The 19,801-nt window shown below is 41.8% G+C and overlaps 1 protein-coding gene and 1 long non-coding RNA gene across 3 annotated transcripts; both read right to left on the bottom strand.

Annotated features, from left to right (window-relative positions):
• Positions 1–3,740: 3,740 nt before the first annotated feature.
• Positions 3,741–5,619, bottom strand: LOC133272714 (uncharacterized). Its single transcript, XR_009744522.1, has 2 exons — positions 4,449–5,619; positions 3,741–4,225 (listed from the first exon to the last, which is right to left on the bottom strand). It is a non-coding gene; the product is annotated as an uncharacterized LOC133272714 (long non-coding RNA).
• Positions 5,620–7,312: 1,693 nt separating this feature from the next.
• Positions 7,313–18,843, bottom strand: CD164 (CD164 molecule). 2 transcript variants are annotated; one of them, XM_061460138.1, is made up of 6 exons: positions 18,686–18,843; positions 15,988–16,071; positions 14,729–14,806; positions 12,486–12,659; positions 11,274–11,357; positions 7,313–10,361 (listed from the first exon to the last, which is right to left on the bottom strand). In XM_061460138.1, the coding sequence occupies exons 1-6, from the start codon at positions 18,807–18,809 to the stop codon at positions 10,201–10,203; spliced, it is 705 nt and encodes a 234-aa protein (XP_061316122.1). In that variant the 5' UTR covers positions 18,810–18,843; the 3' UTR covers positions 7,313–10,200. The 2 variants fall into 2 exon arrangements, with proteins under 2 accessions (XP_061316122.1, XP_061316124.1); XM_061460140.1 differs by having other exon boundaries at positions 11,274–11,354.
• Positions 18,844–19,801: the final 958 nt, after the last annotated feature.

Raw genomic sequence — 19,801 nt, 5'->3', positions numbered from 1 at the left:
GGGGCTGACTGTGGTCCTTTCATAAGATCACAGGATAATTCAGATTTGTTTGCCAACATTTCATAGTACCAAGTCATGTGCGACGGGGTCTCTCCTCATTCAGCTCAGATGGGCATGACATCCAAGGACTGGTCATCAAGCTTTAAAAGGTCTGTGTGGGAATTGGGGGTATGTAAGTCTGAAGCTTTCATGATTGTATGTTGTAGAAACAAATGCTATTGGAAGTAGTACAGAGGAAGACACCAGAAGCCAAAAAGAGACAAGTACTGAGTGCAATGAAAGCTGAAAACAGAGAAGAGGCTGGAAGAAGTGGAAGAAAAAGAGTAGAAAGTGAAATGCCTGAACAAGGAAGCTGAAAAGTCTTCTGAAACATGCCATCTTCAACAAAAAGGAGTTTAGTTTTCACTAAATCGATGCCATTGTACCGAAGTGATGTACTTACTGAGTTTGAATCTGTTTGCTAATCATTGATCTAGTGTAACTGAGTAACCAGGTCCACTTTTACAATTTATCTCACTGTAAAAGGGATCAATTCAGAAACTGATTTGGCCAACTAAATACAACTTCTGTGTTTAGCACACCTGACACAGTGGGCTTTTTTTGGCTGTGAAAAGTGCAGGGCTTTTGTAGTGTAGCCTGCAGAACAAAATATTTTTGGCAACCACTTGATTAGACTTCAAGTAGATGAATCCATCTACTGACAACCTTGCTGCCACTTAAGTCTCTAGAATTTTCTCTAGACAAAGGTTTGTAAATGCATCTGAATGCCTCTCCTGTGCACCAAGCAAAGTATATTCTGTCTTCAATCTTCTAAAGCATCAAGGTGAAAGCATGGGCTGATAGTTTTCCAGACTCAGGATGACAAATGCCACTGTGCTGGGAGTAATTTCTCAGGGTGTGGGCATGTTTTCTAAACAAAACCATGAGAGAGACTTTCACGCAGCCAGAGCAGCGGGCGCAGACAGTAGACCACTGATTTTCTGTCTTTGATGGGGCTCTGAACTGTTCTGCTGTGTTTACAAAATAACCCTTCGAGAGATCAGAGATGTCAACAGCTGGATCAGCCTTTGAGGAGAGCAGAATGAAAATGGCAGCTGCAGTGTACAGGCCTTTATTGCCACACAGCAGTCCCAGCTGCAGCTAGCACCTACATGGTCATTAACGCTAACTAACTTTGTATTTAAACTTAGGAAATTACACAGTCTGTGGGAGAGATGTGGGAAGAGCTGCTGGTGTTCCCACATACCTCTGCCCTGAAAATGGAGGTAGGGTCTTGTCTAATTAGTTACATGCAGAGAATTGTGAGTAAAGGCCCCTGTATTGTTTCTGTCTTCCTCCAGTAATGCCTGAAATGCAGATTCCTATTAAACAATAATGAGAATTTGCACTGTTTGTGCTGTATTTTGTATTCAGAGGGATTATGGATATGTTTAGCAAAGCTGTGATTACAGATTATTTCAAGCAGCAAGAACTGATGGCCTCTCATTCACAAGAGCACATAGGGCAATAACATCTTTTTCCTTTAAATCTAGGCTCCTGCTTTGAGGCAGAGCTCTCAGATGATGAATTTTTGTTGCTGTCATTAATCATTTTACCATGTTTTACGTAAGAAGCTGGTTAACCCAAGAGTGCAGTTTAAAACGGGAGGACTTCCAGCAGGCTGATGAGCTGCAGTGTCAAGTTTATTATAACCTGGAAGCTGCAGTTTCCCAGGGGAATGTAACTGCAGGTAAAGACAGGTGGTGTGCTGTAACTCACTTTCTTGGGGAAATAAGTCTTAATGAGCAATGTGTCCATGTCTCCGAATCCCTCCTTAAGCTTTGATGCAATAGGAAACTTAAGCCAAGTAGGAAAGAGAAAATGTCCTCTGTAATGAAAGCATTTAGGTAGAGGAGAAAGTCTGACTTTTCCTCAAGCTGTTTTAAGTCAACTCAAAAGCCGTATGGCTTCTTGCACCACAGCTGCTCAAGCAGCACAGGAAACACTGACTTCCAAGTTAGTAACTTCAAACCATAACTTGTGTTGTCTTTTGCACTGTAGGGATGTAATGGGGAAATATGAAGGGAGCTGCATTCAGGGGAGGAGGCAATTAAAGGAAACAAAGGATCCCAAGTTGCAGGACATCAGGTATTATTAATGGTTTTGGAACACCTTAATTACAGATTATGTGGGGAAACCAAGCAAGACTGTGCCCTTGTAATTTGCCTAGGTGCATGCCTATGACTGCAGGTATTTTTTTTAGAGGATCTCCTAGCAGCAGTGAGAGCTTTCTAGCCCTTAATTGAATTAACCCAGAACTTAAACATTTAGCAAAAATCTTTCATCTCAGATGTTTGTTAGGTAACTTTTTAACACGATGCTTACATAATTCATGTAGCTTAAAAAAGCTTGATTAGGGATTTCTATTCCTACCTGCCTTAAGCTGCTGCTTCTCTCTCTGTGTTACCAAATCCTACTGTCAGTCTGACAAACACATGCAAGAAAAATTGATGGGTGATATATAAATTCCTAGTAAATGGAATAAACATGAAAACTCCAATGGTCTTTCAAGGTGCCATGAAGAATATAAAGCATTACAAATTTAATTATAGTTTCCTTCTGCAGGAAAATGTTAGTTATTCCTGCCACAGGAAACTGGGAAATGCTCATTAGCACACTGCTGAAGACAAGACATGAATCAAACACGGGGAAATAAAGAACAGGGAAGTATCTTTAATTAATGCACAAATATACTTGGCTTCTCTTTCTTTAAGCCAATAAAGTTCAGGGGAAAAGTTGGTGCAAAACTTTTAAGTGACATTGATGCTACTATGCACAAGGAAAGCAGCTGTGACAGAAAGGAGATCATTCTTTTTCCCCCCTGCAATGAGCTACCATTGTAAAGCACGGTGCAGAGCTGGAAAAAATGGCTGAGGAGCTTGGATTTCTCTATGCTTAACACAGAAACTCCATTGAACTATATAAACAGCTGGTCTGAAAAGTGTTAGAACTCTGTATTGTGATTCTTTTTATTCCCGTGTTTGTAACAATAGATGGATGCTGTGAAGGTTTGGTGGTATTTTATTTTTGTTTTTCCTTCAGAAAGGTGAAAGGAAGACTGCAGAGCTGTTGGTCTATAGTACAAGCAGTACAAGAAGTGATTTTCCTGGTAATAAGTCAATATTAAATAGGTGTAAGTTTTGATGCATTAACACTAGCACTTCTCATACAGCAGTCCAGACTTGTATCATGTAAAGATTTGTCTTATCTATTCATCTGAGTTGCACTGTACCTGACTTCAGACCTATCTGTGTCAGGGTGGCAACTGTTACTTGCAATAGCCCTGGTTTGACTGTAAAGGAGAAGGTCATTTTGAAACAGGTCACGTCAACTCCAGGAATTGTCCACAGACTGACTTCAGACAGTTTGTAACTGCTGTAGATTAGAAGTTTGAGCCATGTCTTCTATCTTTTTCTCTATTCCTTCTTCTCTATTCTCACATCTTTCTCTTCTTCCCTCTCTAATAACGCGCTAGGCCATGGCCTGGCTCAGTTGCTGCACTTCTTCTGGATTTCATGTGACACTTGCATAGCCACCCTCTTAAGCCCCTGCTTCAGGATTCATGGATGCTGAACAGATCGTGACCAGACTGGGTAGTTCTGCGCTCCAGGCAGCTGCCAGCTGCTCTCCTTGCTGCTTTAGCAGAAGGCCTGAGTCCCTTGGACATCCACCCTGAAATAATGCCAGAAACAGCAAAGCAATGTGGTCTGAAACGTCTTTTATCATACCTGGGAAGGAAGAGGAACACTGTCTCAATTAACAAGTCCAAGATTACAGCTACACAGCAAAACCACCCTCACCTCCTTGCCCAAAGTTGGTGGGAAAGGTTAACGTAGGTTTAAGAAGTGGTATAGCAACACCACATTGTACATAGCTACAAATCGGGGTTGAATCACATTACAGCCAATAGGAAGCATAGCATTTGATACAATCAGGATTGCTTTAGTGGCTGAAGGTTTAGCATTAAGTGGCTGCATCTCTGCTTTTCAGAAATCTACAGAGATAAAGACTGGAATTCACTAGGGAATTTAGTGTCACTGGGAACAGATGGTTAACGCCCATCCACACACACCTTTTAATCTTGGCTTTCAACAGGACCTGGAAAGACAGAGTTGGGGGGAAAATAATCGCATATAATGAAGTAGACTTGGTGGAGCAAGAAGTTTCTGCTTCCCTGAGATGTCTCCTGCTGGAAGAATAAATGCTGATACACTTATCACTATGAATGAAAAGGAAATGGTATGAGCTGTAAAAATTGCAGATAGTTGCAAATAGGCTTTGTTCTAATTTGTGTCAAGGTCATCCATGAGCTGCTTTTCCCAGACTAAGCAATTTATTATTCTATCAGTACTATGCAGTGTTCTCTGTGTGTTTGGTTTTTCATTGGGGTAGTTTGGGTTTTCTTCTACCTTAACATTCTTCTTAGAGGTCATAAACAAGAGCTTCTGCATTTACTTGAGTTCTGCTTTAACTCTGTGTTGTTGATAACACAGTATGCTCTGTCACTCAAGTCCAGGGCAACAAGCTTGCAGCATCCACTCAACATGGGGATTACCAGCAGCAACAGAAGAGGAAAAACAAACATTCAAAGACTGCAGACAGCAATGGCATTGGTAATAAGCTGGTATGGTTGCAAAATGAGCAAATTCTTCACTGGTTTGCAAGCTGTGATTTGTACATATATCCAGGCAGGTTTCATCTGGACAATACAGCAAACCTTTCTTGAGATTTAAGAGCAAGGTGAAAAGCAGGTATGACTCCCAAGTGTTCAAAAAATCAACTAAGAAAATCAGGCAGGAGGAGCTATTCAGTTAGGGAAGATCTGGAAAAGACTCTTCTTTCTGAGTACCATGCCATGGTTGGTAACTATTCTTAATGTTACCTATGCTTTCAGGCGCCTAGCAGATGGAAGGAAAGAATGGCAGATAGGCTATCACCACACCTAAATGAAAAGTCTTTTCCTGCTGTCTTCGTAGAAAAAAAGGCTGGTCTGGAAGTAAACCCACATGTATTTTTAATCAGTCCAGAGCATTTTAGAAAATGCCACTGAACTGGCAAGCTTGAAGAAAAACATTTTATATACAATTAAGAGAGGCAGGAATATTCCAGTGCTGCGTCATATGTACTTCAACATATTTGGATGAAGTGTTCAATACCAACTCCTATCAGGTTACTTGACAATCCATTTTAAGCACTGGGTGATGCAGATCCTCTTCTGAGTAAGAGCAGCACTGCATGGCTTCCTGCAGACAACGTACCACACTACAGGAAGGGCAGCAGTTGGAACTAAAAGGCTTCCTTTTATTGTGGTAACCTTACAACATGGTGGTGCAAAGCACAGCTAAGTGCTTAGAGGAAAAGCATGGGGTCTGGTGGGTTTTGGTTTGTTTTTTAAAACTGCTTTCCAATTGCATCCCCCAACCACCACACCCTGCCCGATGCAGTGCCCTCACCCCCAGAGGTTGCTGCCTGTACACTGAATCTTTGATGCCTGTTTGAAGATGACTCATCAAAAGTACCAATCTGCACCTTCCCCAGCATCTTCTCTCCCCTCCCTCTAGAAAAGGGAAGGGCAACTCTGTGCTCAGTACTACACTAAGTAGGAGGAAAATAAAAAATAAATAAAATAAAAAAAACAAAACCTAACCATGTGCGCCTCTCTCTTGCATGGAAAAAAAATCCTCCTTTTATAGCCCAGCCATTAAAGGACTCAAAGGTGTCTGTCAGAGATGTGTCCAAATGTATTGCAGCTTTTGATGTGTTAAAATACCAGCTCTGTGCCTTTTAGCATCATCCACATACCTGTGAGCACTGAATAATCAAATACGTCAGTACTTGTTTTATAAATAACTTAAGAACTTAGATTAAATTCAGGCAACCTTTAACAGCATTGCACTGGTTAAACACTGAATAAAGAACTTCAGTTAGAAATGCTGTAGTATTTAGAGACTAGGGATTTCTAGAATAAGATTAACATCCTTCATTACTGAAACAAGCTTTATTTCATTTATGCTTGCTGCTACATCAAACCAGGTCACAATATGCTCAGAATGCTGTGGAATCAGTTATCAAATAACATTCATTTTAAGGTATGCTTTAAATGAAGGACAAGGTGACTGATGACTATCCAAGGTCAGCTGTCATTAGAGAAGCCATCAAATGTTATTCTAGCACATTCCAGGAACCAGATGCCAATTTGGAAGTAGAACAATATCATCAGTATGAAGCACTTCTGTACCATGGCAGCAGTAAAAAGGGCTCTCTCCAGCTAATTACAGCTTCTTGATAAAATACTTCAAATAGTGCTCCACTTAATGCAGCAAAATTCAAAGATGATTTCTGAATGAATGCTGTACCTACAGAAGACTGCCTTCAAAGAACAGCAGTAACATCAAGACTGGTACTATAGGGATAAACAATTGTGCAGAGGCTTCCAGTGCTGCACTGTAACAAAAATATAACTAAATCCTTGACTGTATGTAGTAAATGGATGCTTTTCTGGAAGGCACAGCAATTTTAAGCACATCAGGTTTCCTCTATTTCCATACAGCTTTTCCCAAAACACTACTGGGATTTTTGCAGCTTCCTGTATGAGACCAAGTTATGTCAATACTACTTAGTGACACATTCACTGCCCACAAAAGTGTCAAAGCCTTGATGTAAAGCTATTGAGGTCAGCTCACCCAGAGCCAGTTATTACAGTCTGTCTGTAACTACAGAATTGTGCTTGGTCTGTTCTCTTCAAGCATAGTTACTCCCGAGCAAATATCCTCTTTCTCATGCCATCAGGAAAGAAATAAGGCTCAGAGCAATACCTTTTTCATTAAGGTCAAAGATCTTAATGTGAAAAGATGCTAAAATGTAGGGGCTATTTACAGCCTCCCTGGAACAACAGTCCCTCTTCCACCTTACAAGCTGACATCCAGTATTATTACAAGGTCTGCTATTGGAAAGAGGAGAATTAAGCCTTACAAGTTGCCGCAACTGGAACACTTAAATGCCTTGCTGTTTGGCTTTCAGGGGAAAACAAGGTTAAACATGGAAAATATGGACTACAGAATTCTTTTGGAGACCATTCTAAATCTAAATCAGTATTGTTGCATGTAACAAACGCAGAGTTAATACTGTACTTAGGAGAGCTAACAATTCTTCAACCTTTCATTCTTCCTCTTTCCCTAGTGTTCCTCAGTTTCTATGGAAAATGGCTCTTATCTCCAAAAAGTCAGTAGACAATTCCCTCTGGGACCGCTCAAATTAAACTTTACAAGAAAAATTCCGTTCAACAGATTTTTATTTATCAATTTGGTTTTGTGATTATAACTGTTTCAGTTTTCTTCCACTGAAGACAAAATACAAACTTTTACAGCAACACTTGCAGAAAACATTCATAACAGCTTGATATTTCCACAAGTTGGCTTCAAGAAAAAGCCAGATAACTTGAAGAGTCACTACAGTTCAGTGCCTAAAATTCATGTAGGGGCAAATACAACTACAGATCTATGAGCTACCTTCCACTTCAAAACACAAGGCCAAGAAAAACTGCAAGTTGTTACCTCAGGTTTTTTTGCTAGTACACAGCACGGATCAGCCCATACTGATGTTTCACAAAGGAGTAATTACTAATCATAGTGAGGCAGCCAAGCACATGGTGAAGATGTATAACCCAGCCCCCCCTCCCCCCAAACAACCAAAAGGGAAACAATCCTATCCAGAACTCTGTAAACTGGGGATCATACTTTGTTGGCAAGGCTAACAAGCAAGTGGTGCATAGGGCAGGCCTTCCAGAACACGACTGAATAAATACCGTACAAGCTTGAGTTTTTCAGATTGGCATCTGTACATGTCAGAGATCCTGGGTTTCCTACAGTCTTGGAAAGTAGCAATTGCTGGCACCAAGAAAAAATTAGTAACTAAGGCAAGGTATCCCTTCTACCCTTTTAAACAAAATTTCAGGCAAAAGATTAAGGAACTTTAAGGCACTTTAAAAATTATTTTTAGTTTGCTTAACCAGCAGACTTTATCAGCAACCTAAATCAGGGTCAGCCTAGCTCATGATTAAGCATTTTAGCAGTATTTTATAATGTCTTCCATGCCATGAAGTGTTCTGTAGCAATTTTCTGCAAGTTTCCCAGAAGATAGCCCTTTGAGGCCTCTAAAAATTATGTACTAGGCATAGAGTTTGCTTCGCTGAGCCGAAGAAGAACTATCACAATTTAGCAGGTTATTTTGCTCACTGCAAAGCAGAGAATACAAGCTCATGGATATCTTTTTAAACAAATAAATGTAGTAGAACAGTTCTGAGATAAGGAAAGGACAGATTAAGTGATTTCACAGTAAGGCCAAGGATATACCATCTAACCCACACACATACTGTTGCTGGAAACTGGCTGCTCACTCTGCTGTTTTAATAAACCTGAGCTGATTGTCTTAGTTTTGTTTAGAAAAATCAAAAGCTAATAAACTCAAAGATACAGTACTGGTGAGTAACTTTGTAGCAATTTCAGTTTTCTATGCAGCACAACAGAAACAACGCCATTTGAACTAGAAGAACAAAAGAAAGCAACACTGTGCACTTTAGTTTCCAACTGAAGTGCACTTAATTTGCTTCATATTTAAGCTCCACTGCCATGACTATTATCTGCATTAATGCGTCATTTTCTACTGGGTGCCAAATTCCAGCCAAGTCGGAGCTATCAACAGTACTACAGGTTATCCTGAAATTGATGATCAAAGTATATCATCAAAAACTACTATTATGTGCTACATCCACCACCTGAATTTCATCCTTACTTCCATTCTTCCTGTGGGTTTACTTTCACAAATGCTCAAGTCACTGGAAAGGACGTACCTTTGATACTCAGATCACACTGGCTGATCCAGCCAAGGGAAAAAAAAAAATACATACTATTTGGCCAAATAGATTTCCTTAACCAGCTCACTGGAGGGTGACACCAACCCCATGCCAGGAAGGGTGGAGGGGGAAAGTAAAAAGGTGTAGCCCTGGCAATCCCAGGACTACAGCAATCCTGACTAGGATCAAATTAGCAGATCCTCTGCATTACGCTTAACTGCTCCTCCAGCAGGCAGACATACCGGAGGGTAAAAAGAAACAAACCACCCAAACCTTGAAATCAATCGCCATCAGTCCAGGAACTGTTTGAATAAGAAAGTTCCCAGGATTTTCAAAACACCAGTATTTCAAGTATAAATCTAAGTTGTTACCTTTTTATACAGGGAGTGAACTGAATTTTATCACTAGTTTTATGGTTTGTAAGCCAGAACAAAAAGTAAACAAAGTTTCTGTCTGTAGGTGAACGTTACTGTACCGTGCTTCTCCACCCTCACAAGGTCAATAGGGGACAGCTACTTAGTGTAAAAATTTTTTAAACTGGAATGCTCAAGTCCCATGTATTCCATTATCCTAATTTAAGCTAGTATTTAATAGCTTTATCTGTCTTTGAAATAAGTGGGACATTTTTGCAGCCTTTTGTTTACTCTTTTAAGGCACTAATCTTCATTTCCCCTTTAAAAGGATTATCCTTACATGCCCTCTCCACCTGCAACATTAACTGAAAAGGGTGTAGGATATGTTTGGAATGCAGTTTTTAACAGGCAACCTTTATTCTTGTGTATAAAAAAAAGGAAAAAAGTTATGTGATTCTGTTAAGACATCATCTACTTCTACAATTTAGTTTATCTTTCTAGCAGTACGCTTTAAGAGCCATACGCTAGTATAAATGGTATTTCACTCCCTGAAGTCAGTCACCAGTAATTCACATCTTGACAAAGCTGAAGGGATACTGTATCAAATGTTGATTAAATTAGCCTTCACAAGATTATCTACTCAAGACAGTGTTGCCACTGAATAAGAATCTCTGAATGTCTACATTTGGCATATCAAAAAAAAAAAGTCCCACAGCAGCAGCCACTAAAGGAAAATAAGACAGCCATTAGAACCCATGCAGCATATTCCAAGTACTCCTGTTGAAGAGACTAATGTCACATCTTGCCAAGTATAATGTTGCAAAAATATTCTTTTAAAGTCTTCTTTTAGAGATTTAAAGGATATTATGAACTGCTGTCTTCCATGAGCAACAGAAAATATTTTGGTTCAGTGAACTACAGGTGTTGGGCTACAAGTCTATTACAAAGTGGCAGGTCCTAAAGTGTGTGGTAGTTACGGTCTTTTGACTTGCAGAATTTGTACAAAAAGAAAACAACAGCCTGCAGACCCAGAACAAGGACAATTCCACCTATGAAACTTGCAGCATCAAAAGTAGATTTGCGTGGAGAAGGTGCAGGAGTCACAGTAGCATTTGTACCTGTTAAATACGACATTAAGAGTTTGTAAGTGCACAATGCTCACAATAGTCTTCCAGGTTCTAGTACTGGCTTTCTGGTATCAAGATTACTCACTGTATCAAATACCAATAAGGAAACAAACAAAAAATAAATAAAAAAGACATGTAAGCAGCTGCATTTAGAACGGTGATACTGAAATTCTGATTAAATACTGTTTGTAAAAGGTTAGAGCTATTTATAGCTGCACTGCTCTGGACCTCAATACTGAGCAAGTCCCAGCTGGACGTTTTGTCCTTCAAAAAGCAAAAGCTTTCCTCCTTTACACAGAAACATGTTACTGATATACTCAGATTTGAAACACATTTTCCAATCTCTGCTGCTTGCTCCAATTCTGTGTTTAAATTCAATTATTATCTCCCATCTACTAGACAATAATCTAGCTTAAAGAAATTAGGTGAAGCCACAACATACATGGATTTGGAAGTAACAGCCATCTGCTAATGGCTGGTTTTAAAGAGCTTTACTTCATGAAAGCTCTTCATGGAGCTGCGTATTCAGGACTGATGCAGAAATTCAGCTTATTTCCATCATTATTATGCTGAAGTGAAAAACAAAATGCCACCTCCCAAACATAAGTGAGTTAACAAGTGACTTCCAGCCACACTACTAAAACCAGGCAGCTCATTTAATTTGACCAACACATCTGACTTTTAATATCTCACCAATAAGCTCTGTTTCTCAGAGTTCTACCTTGCTACACACATACGTACACCTCCTTCAAATTACAGACATACCATAAAGTTCAAAGTGAAGACAGCAGATATATCAATACTACTTTAATGTTAACATTTAAGTCTTTCAAGATGACATTTCTAAAATAACACTAATTTCTAAGTATTTAACACTTTAATTAGGCTAGTAGTAGCAGTTACCTGGAATACTGGGTGTTGTGGTAGCTGAAGTAATAGCAGTTGTAGGTACAGGAGGATGTGCAGTTACACTGGTGACATTAGCTGCTTGAGAGAAGACATATACGCATACCATAAACTTCAAGAGCAAAGTTCTTATGTAAATCACTTGTCTCGTTTTGCTTAACAAGAATAAGCTCTGACCTCAGACTGTACCCCACACAATTCAGATATTCAGCTGCATGGCATTTAGCCAAATTTCTTCAAACTTGCAATTAGCAAGGGTTTTTTTCAAACTTGCATAACAATGTTATCCAAATATTTCAATGTTTTTCACAGATCAGACACTCATTCTTCATTCAGACAAACCACTTTTCAAGTACCAGTACAAAGGCTGGTATTTGAACAAGAATCAAGACAGTTGTTTCAAGACAACTGATAATCTGCATCAAGTCAAGGGACTTTCATCAAACAGCCCTCAGAATTAGTTAGTGTTTATTGTACTAAAAGTACTTAATGTGATACCTTAAGGTATAAACACTTAAAGGATAGCAAAACTTCCTCTTTCTCCCCCTGCCATCTTCAAAAACACTAACTGAATAACATCACTGAAATAAGCAAACACTCACCTGTAGACAGACTGTCTTCTATAAGCTACCAAGCCAGAACACTGGGTCTCTGACCATCACCCCCCCTCCACCAGATCAGCACTACTAAAATTTAATCAGTATTCCACTATGTGCGTGGGAGACGTGCCAACATTTGTAGGTTTACTCAAAGCTAAACCTCACTCTGCTGTACATTCGGCTGTTCTGAGCCTAATCAAGTACCAACTCGTTACCTCCCAGCTCCCTTAAGCAGATGCTGTAAAAAACAAACAAAAAAAACCCAAACAAACAAAAAACCCACACCCAAAAAGCCCAAAACCAACCAAACCCCAGTATTTTTAAAAAACTTCACTCTTAACCTGGCAGCACATGCAACAACAATGAGGAAATGACTAATCAAATTTAAGCAATTATCACTGAGCCAATGCTTAATTATATTGTAAAGAAGCATTTTCTGATAGTTTTATAAAATCCCCTTCTTCCAAAGCTTGGGACCATTTATGCATTTCATACATCAGATGTTTGGTGGTCATGTTACTGCAGTGATCTGTGGAAAAAACCTTGCCCTTTATTTCATTCACCAGTTCTGAGGTTGACTGTCATTCTACGTTCAGAGGCACTGTATTACCTATAGTAGTATGAGCTGTTGTACCAGGACTGGCTGTGGTCGTATTGGAAGATGCTGTGGTAGTAGTATTGGAAGATGTTGTGGTAGTAGTATTGGAAGATGCTGCAGTAGTAGTATTGGAAGATGCTGTGGTAGTAGTATTGGAAGATGGCGCAGGACTACTGGAAAGAGCAACTGTAGGAGCCATGAAAAAAGTGAAGAGTTAAAGAGAATAATCACACTATTTAACAAAAAAAAAAAATAATCTCAAAACAAAACCAACAAGCCACAAAAGGAACAGCAACAGGCTGTGCTTTAAGGAATTCAGATAGCACCAAGTTTTATTGCAGTTTTGTTCTGAAACTGCAAAGAAGTTGAATGTTCAATTCACACTAATGGCAAAAGTTGCATGAGCAACTACAAGGAAAACCTTGTCACAGGCAGCCCAATCAAGCTAGCGTTCAATTGCTAATTCAAGATTCCTCAAAGCAAATAGAAGGGAGAAAAGTCCTACTGTACAAGCAGTAGAACTGTGCATGCTTTACACAACAGGATGCTAGGTATTCAGTATTGCTTCCCAACCTCACTGCAACTAAAACTGAATCTGACCTATCAAGCTCAACTAGAAATCAGTGATTAGACTGCTGAAGTCATATGGGGTGGGGGGAAACAAAGACATCCTTATGAAAAAACTTTCTGTTCCAGGAATTGTTGCTGGTTGTATGTGATCCCAACCTCAGCATGTGCTGTAAAAATACCCCACTGATCTTGTAACCATGAAGCCTTCTGCGACTGACTGAATTAACAGAGTTAATCACATATGGACATCTTATCTAAACTGTTTCCTAATCATACACCAATACATCAGCAAGCTTCCTCCTGAAATACCATTATGTTCAGAAGCCTTTATGTCCAGAAGTGAGCTCAGGCTCACTTAAGTGTGGTTATCTACACCTGGAAACAATTCAGCATGGTGTGAAACCAGAGCTGACTGTTTCTATAAAGATAGGCTGGATACATCAGAATATACATTCTCTCAGGTCACATTCACATCAAGCCAGGTTAGTGCCACTTTGATGTTCTTCCATGTCAATCCTCACTCCTCAAATATAGTGCTGAGCCATGACACTGTAGGAGCTGATAAGATATACTGGCTTCTGTCACACCAACAAAGATCCTCTACTAATGGTGACAATTAGGTTTCCTTGAATACCCAGAAACTAAAACACAACAACCTGATAAACATCACTACAAGTTTAACAGGAACAGATTGTAGAAATTCTACTCTCAGATATAGAACAAGGCACTGTAACACCATGCTCTCTTTGCAAAGCACTTAAAAATGGTACTTTTAACACTCCTGATTAAAAGGAGATTGTTACAATCTTAGAAAGAACACAGGAAGTCCAAGTGGAATCATATCTGACTGGCTGCCACTGCCACCATCACCACAGTAGCATGGAAGCTTCATCTCTGTTGGTGCAAGCCAATCTCTTTAGCAGCACTGTTGAACTCCTCTAGAGTATTAAGGATTTTGCTGTTCCAGATCTGAAACACAGAAAATCCTATTTTCAAGTCCATTTCTTGTCAGCTTTCAGAAAAACTAAAATTGGTGGGCTTTCACAACAGTGAACGTCAAGATTTGATCCAAATCACTCATATTCCACATATCGGCTTTGCACAGCAAGCACAAACTGATGAAAAGACTGAAGTAAATTTTCAACTGAACATGTTCCTAGCATCAAGGATTTACCTTACACAGTTCTACAACCCAGACTCTATACTTCAGGACTCCATGAAATGTTGTGCTAGTTAACAATTAAAACTGGAAGGTTCATAAGCTTTTCCTATTTTCTGCATCTCAGATGAAGCAGCAGACTTAGCAGGTGAAAGTTATTGTGACCATTAAAGCTGACTGTTTTGAGAATGCTGAGAAGTTCCTTAGGATATGCTACATCTAATAGAAACCACCACCCATTTTAATTTGAGAAACCAAGGCAGCAGCCAGAGAGACATCTGCCTAGTAGAGTATGTCAGGCTTCTTGAAACAGCAGCAGTAAGCAGTAAACTGAACGTACAACAAAACTGTGTATTTTAGTTTCATATATCACAGGTTTAAGCTGGCAGCAAAGTGCTTATTTACATACTTGTACATGCTTATGTAAATTGTAGAAGGCACATTAACAAAGGTCAACAGACGAAGGAGTTGTAAACACAACTGCTTCACATTAAACAATGTGAAAACCGAGTGTCTAAATACTTACAAGAACACTGTTCTTCAGCAGTACAGCTTTGATTCTTCAAAGTTACTTCTGTTTCATTTACACATATGCCTATGTTTCCTGTCAGAAGAGAGCCAAGAATATTTACAGCAGCAGAACTTGAAAGTGTTTGAGACATTGTTCATAAATACTAATAAACTGTTCATACAACGAACTAAACACCATCTTCTAGCCAGGATAACATAAAGCCACTTCAATATGCAGGACTTCAGTACTGTATTACTAATTAGAAAACTTTGAGTATTTTCTTAAACTACAGCTACTTTACCACTCAAATCAACACTTAGGCAATACTCACATGTGGTTTTGCATGATTCTACAGTAACTGTATAGCTTGTTATTTTTTTATTCATATCCTATAAAATTAGAAAGTGTTTCTACTATTTGTGACATTTTCCAATTTGAATATTTTGCATTCTGGTAACATTATTAAAAAAAAAAAAAAACCCACAAAAAAAACCCAACCTTACGGTCTTAAATTCTACATGCAAGCAAAACCTAAGTTCTGGCTTTTTAAACAGATCCTTGACCTTGAAATTGTTGAAGACAGCCATCCAGTCTTTGTAGAAACTGTTTCCACCTCACGTAAGAGGTACAAATAATCTACCTGAACACTACTTACCTAGTCTCTACAAGGCTTTGTCAACAGCAACTTCATCTCCTCCAGGCCTGAGTACCAGAGGCCACCTAAATGTAGTTATATCCAACTCTACCACAATGAGGAAAAACAAGGCTCTGAATGAGACCAGTAATGCTTCTTTGGCTCTGTCATGTTCCCACTAGTGGGTTGACAATTCTTAGTTTTAGGAACACTACTCTTCAGATTATCTTATTTAATAGACTCCTCTCCCTTACTGCACTTCAATTCAGGAGTAGTCCCTCAAAAAGGACTGAAGCACAGTGATGTCCCTGCATATCAGAACCGACTCATGACTCCTAACAGCAAACACAAGTGACTAGTTTGTTCTACAAACATTCTCAGCCATCTGGAAAACATCAGCTTATCAAGAGCACAGATATAAATTAAAAGCCTTAGAAATCTGGGATTATTTTGAATATGCTCAGCTGTCTCAATGTAACACCTTGACATGCTCAACAACAGATAAACCTTGCAGTTAATGCTCCATTAGATTATCAAACAGAACAGTGTATTTGTGCAATGAACATTAATATAGTACATCTAGCTTGGTTTAAGGTTCTGCATGGCATAGTAAGGATCTACACCGTTTAGTCCTCCTTACCTTCACAACTTATCCACTTGCAGCCTGTTACACTTGTGCCATCACCAATACACGAACTGCAGTTAGAGATGTTTCCACAGGTACCTAAAAGAAAAAAGGACAAGAAATGCATTGATTAGGACAAAACTGCTACTGTCAAAGAGCATCTTCACCCACAGAAACAACTCTGAGATCTGTACCTTCCCCTATGTTCATCTGTGTTAAGGCACAATCCTTCTCACCGAACTACTCACAACCAAAAGCTGAAATTTAAAGATACATTTGACAAAACACATTTCCCTTCAGACACTACAATACTCTGAAACCAGAGTCCACATGTACACCAATCTTGCCTGATATAACCTCTAACCACAATAAACTCAGATAATAGAGGATGTACTATTCTAGTGGAAATTACCAAAGTCCAAATTAATTTTGCAGAAGTTCACTGAAACCTCAGATGGCAAGACCCTTGCTCCTTTAGATTACATTTTTCCTTTAGGTAATTTTCTAAAATAATACAGCCAGCTACAAATAGCCCTACAGTACAGGAAATAAAGACAAGAGCCTAGAGGACTTCATCTACAAATGTATATAAAGAAGGGCAGAAAGAAAGTCAATTATTCATATTTTGCTCACAGCAGAAGCCAGCAACATAATCAGTCCAGCTGTTTTTATACACCAATCTCAGCCAAACACTGTTGCCTTAAAATCACAACACATTCACTACCTCGATCAAATAAGATCTTCTCCCAATCTACAATTTTACCACAGTAGTTTTAATTAAGACTTACTCATGCAGCTATAATATGCAGAAAACCCACACACAACCCACAACTCCTCTCTCCAGCACATTTCACATCATATCCACCTACTCCAGGCACCTTCGGGTGACCTTTCACTTTCTCAGTTCTGCTCCCCAGTGAACACTGCTATTGACAGATCGTTGGCAAACAGTGTGGTAATTTACATCTCAAGATAACAACTACACATACATTAACTAACTTTAGTATTCTTGTAATGTGAGTTAAGTCTGAATCCACCTGGCCTTTCTCTTGTTTATGGTAATGCGAGGCTAGAAATCCTGTCACTATTTCTTCACTTTTAATAAATGCAAGAATATGTGAAAAGACCTTTGTCAGTTCGCATCAGTGAGGTATGAAACAGACTTGCTTGTTCCCTTCAGAAAGAAGGCACTTAAACCACTTTAAGAGCTGTGACAGTTCCAGGATAACAGATTTCAGAAGTGTCATTTGTTATTCTGGGTATACATCTGAAGAACAATCACACCATGCACTACACTTCTGATGAATAAACAGTGTTCTTTTTTGTAAGTTCCTTACTGGTACAAAGAAAATCTAGCACAGTCTGTCTGTGGAGACAGTAGTGTCAGCACAGCCAGCTAATACCAAGCGCATTAGGATGTTTAGTTTACTTTCAAAACAGCTTTGCCAGATTAGAGAAACATATCTGCAACAGTAAGGGGCTGAGAGACCTTTCTATCATAGCAAAAGGTTTCAAGAACGAGCTGTTAACTTCGGAATCAGTGGCAGACTGTCAGATGTTCTCCCAGTGCTAATAAACCTGCTGTGAAAGACTCTCTTAGGGTCTTCATATGGGATAACAGCAAGCTCTCCATCTCTCCCCATCAGCAGATGTCTGCTCTTCCCTGAAGAAATTACCCTAGTACCACGAACTCGGCTCTTAAGCGCAGGCAAGCCCACGTTAGTTCGCAAGATAAACCCGACTCTTACACAAGGGTAAACTCGGATATTCCCCTTACATTTGAGGAGGAAACCTGGAAACACTAAACACAAGTCTGTCCTGCTGAATCAACACTGCCCTCTCCCGCTGCACAGGAGAGGTTGTTAACCTCCGACTCTCGGCAGTCCTCAAGCAGCTCACGGTTCCGACAGGGCGCCCGATATCGGCTTACATCACGTCGCCGGTGGCTGGGGCGAAGAGGAAGTCTAGAAGGGCTGAAGGAAAGGTTACTGGACAGATTCAAGCGTAGCTGCGCCTAGCGCCATTATGCAGCGCGGGCAGAGAACACAGGAGTACCTCCTGAACAACCTCCTCCCTGAGCGCTTTGGGGCACGCGGCACGTTTTGCGGTTCTTGGCCTCGCAAACGCTTCAGCAAACAGCTCGCAGAGCCAGAGAGCACACACAAACACACAGGGCGAGCAACGCGGCTAACCTGGGGACAACGGGCGGCAGCGGCACACCACTGCTTACATAAGTAACTCCCGCAACCTGACCTGCACTAAGTTAGCAAGAAACGAACACGCCACATACACTGGACCGGACACAAATGTACCCGCTACTAGCCGCTCGCTGCCTACGAAAGGGACATTTGGGGTGGTGTCGAACCGCGCTAATGGATTTCACACCGCGCGCACCCAAACCCTCCACAGCGAGAGGGAAACGCGAGAACAGAGCTGAAGAGAAGCGGGTGAAAGCTCCGCGGCTGCGGTCCAGGCGCCGCGGGCGATCGCGGCCAAGCTACGAGGGAGAGCGGGGCGGCTCGCTCTCCGGTCCCCCTCACACCCGCCGGGCGCGGAGGGCCGTGCTACCGCCCGGCAGAGCTCGGTGCGCGGAGCCCGCCCCGCTCCCCGCACAGCGCCAGGCAACGGGCGGGGCGCGGGAGGGGGAGGGGCTGCCCCGTCAGCAACTCTTGCTGGGGTGGTGGGGGGTGGCGAGGGGTCACCGGGCACTCACCAACGGTCGCGGCGCTCCCTGCGGCGGGCGCGCGCACCCTGCCGCTCCGCAGGTCCCCCGCGGCCAGCCCGCAGAGGCAGGCCAGGCACAGCGCGGCCAGAGGCAGCGCGGGTGTCCGGCCCATGGCGGCAGCGGTAAGCCCAAAGGAGGTGCCGCGTCGCGTCGCCTCTCCTCTCCTCTCGTCGGCGCTTCCCCTCCGCTCCCGCTGCCTCCGCGCACCCTCTGAGCGCCGGCACTCCGTCCCGCCACCCCCAAAGTCACGTGAGGGCAGCTCTCTCCTGCTGGCCCCGCCCCGGACCGGGCAGGAGGGTGACGTTGCCCGCCCCGCCCCCCCGGAACAGCATTTCCCGCGCGTCACGCTCTCCCCCCTCCCCCCCCGCCTTCCACTTCCCCGTCCCGGCCGCGCAGAGGCCCCGCCCCCCCGCTGAGGTCCACAGAGCGGTGGCTGCTCATTGGCTGGGAGCGAGGCGGAGGCGGCTCTTGGCGCGCAGGCGCCATGTGTGGGAGGCGGCCGTTGGCCTAGCGTTTGTGTCCCGCGAGCCGGGGGTTGAACGGTGATGTTGGAGGGGGTTCTCCCACAGGTACCAGCCGTGCAGGGGGGGCGCCCGCCTCTTACCCTGCTCTCAGCGCATTTCAGGCATGGGCTCCTGTGCCAGCTCCAGTGCGGTGGTTTTGTGGTGGGTTTCTCACAGAGGGATTGCTATTACTGTGAGGTTCATCTCTTCACGCTCCTCCTCCCCCTTTCCTACCCTAAAAAAGCTTCGAAAATAGTACGTAAGGGTTTAAACGATTACCTGGTAATAATCACGAGTGAGGCTTAGCAGTCGAAATGTCCGTGAGGGCTCCAAGCCAGTGCTGGTCTCAGCTGTGTTGGGGGTGTGAGTAGGTCCATAGTGAACTATCTATTACTACGAAGCATTGTAACAGCTATAATTCTTAACTATCACCATCTCCATCTGCACCACAGAGAGCACCTGGAGAGGGCTGTTTGGTGACCCCGTAGGTTATTTTGGTGGAGTTGGCAGTGTTGTTGGATTTGTTGATGTTCAAGGTCTTTTCCAACCTAAACAATTCTGTTACTTCCTTCTGATAGCTGGGGAGAGTTCCCCCTCCACC

Source organism: Pezoporus flaviventris, unplaced genomic scaffold (genome assembly GCF_033815535.1).
Source record: "Pezoporus flaviventris isolate CSIRO_AGI_PZ_B2104156 unplaced genomic scaffold, CSIRO_AGI_Pfla_v1 ptg000031l, whole genome shotgun sequence".
In the NCBI taxonomy this organism is placed as follows: domain Eukaryota; kingdom Metazoa; phylum Chordata; class Aves; order Psittaciformes; family Psittacidae; genus Pezoporus; species Pezoporus flaviventris.
Note: the sequence above shows the minus strand (reverse complement) of the source record. Positions and strands in the feature narration are given on the sequence as shown.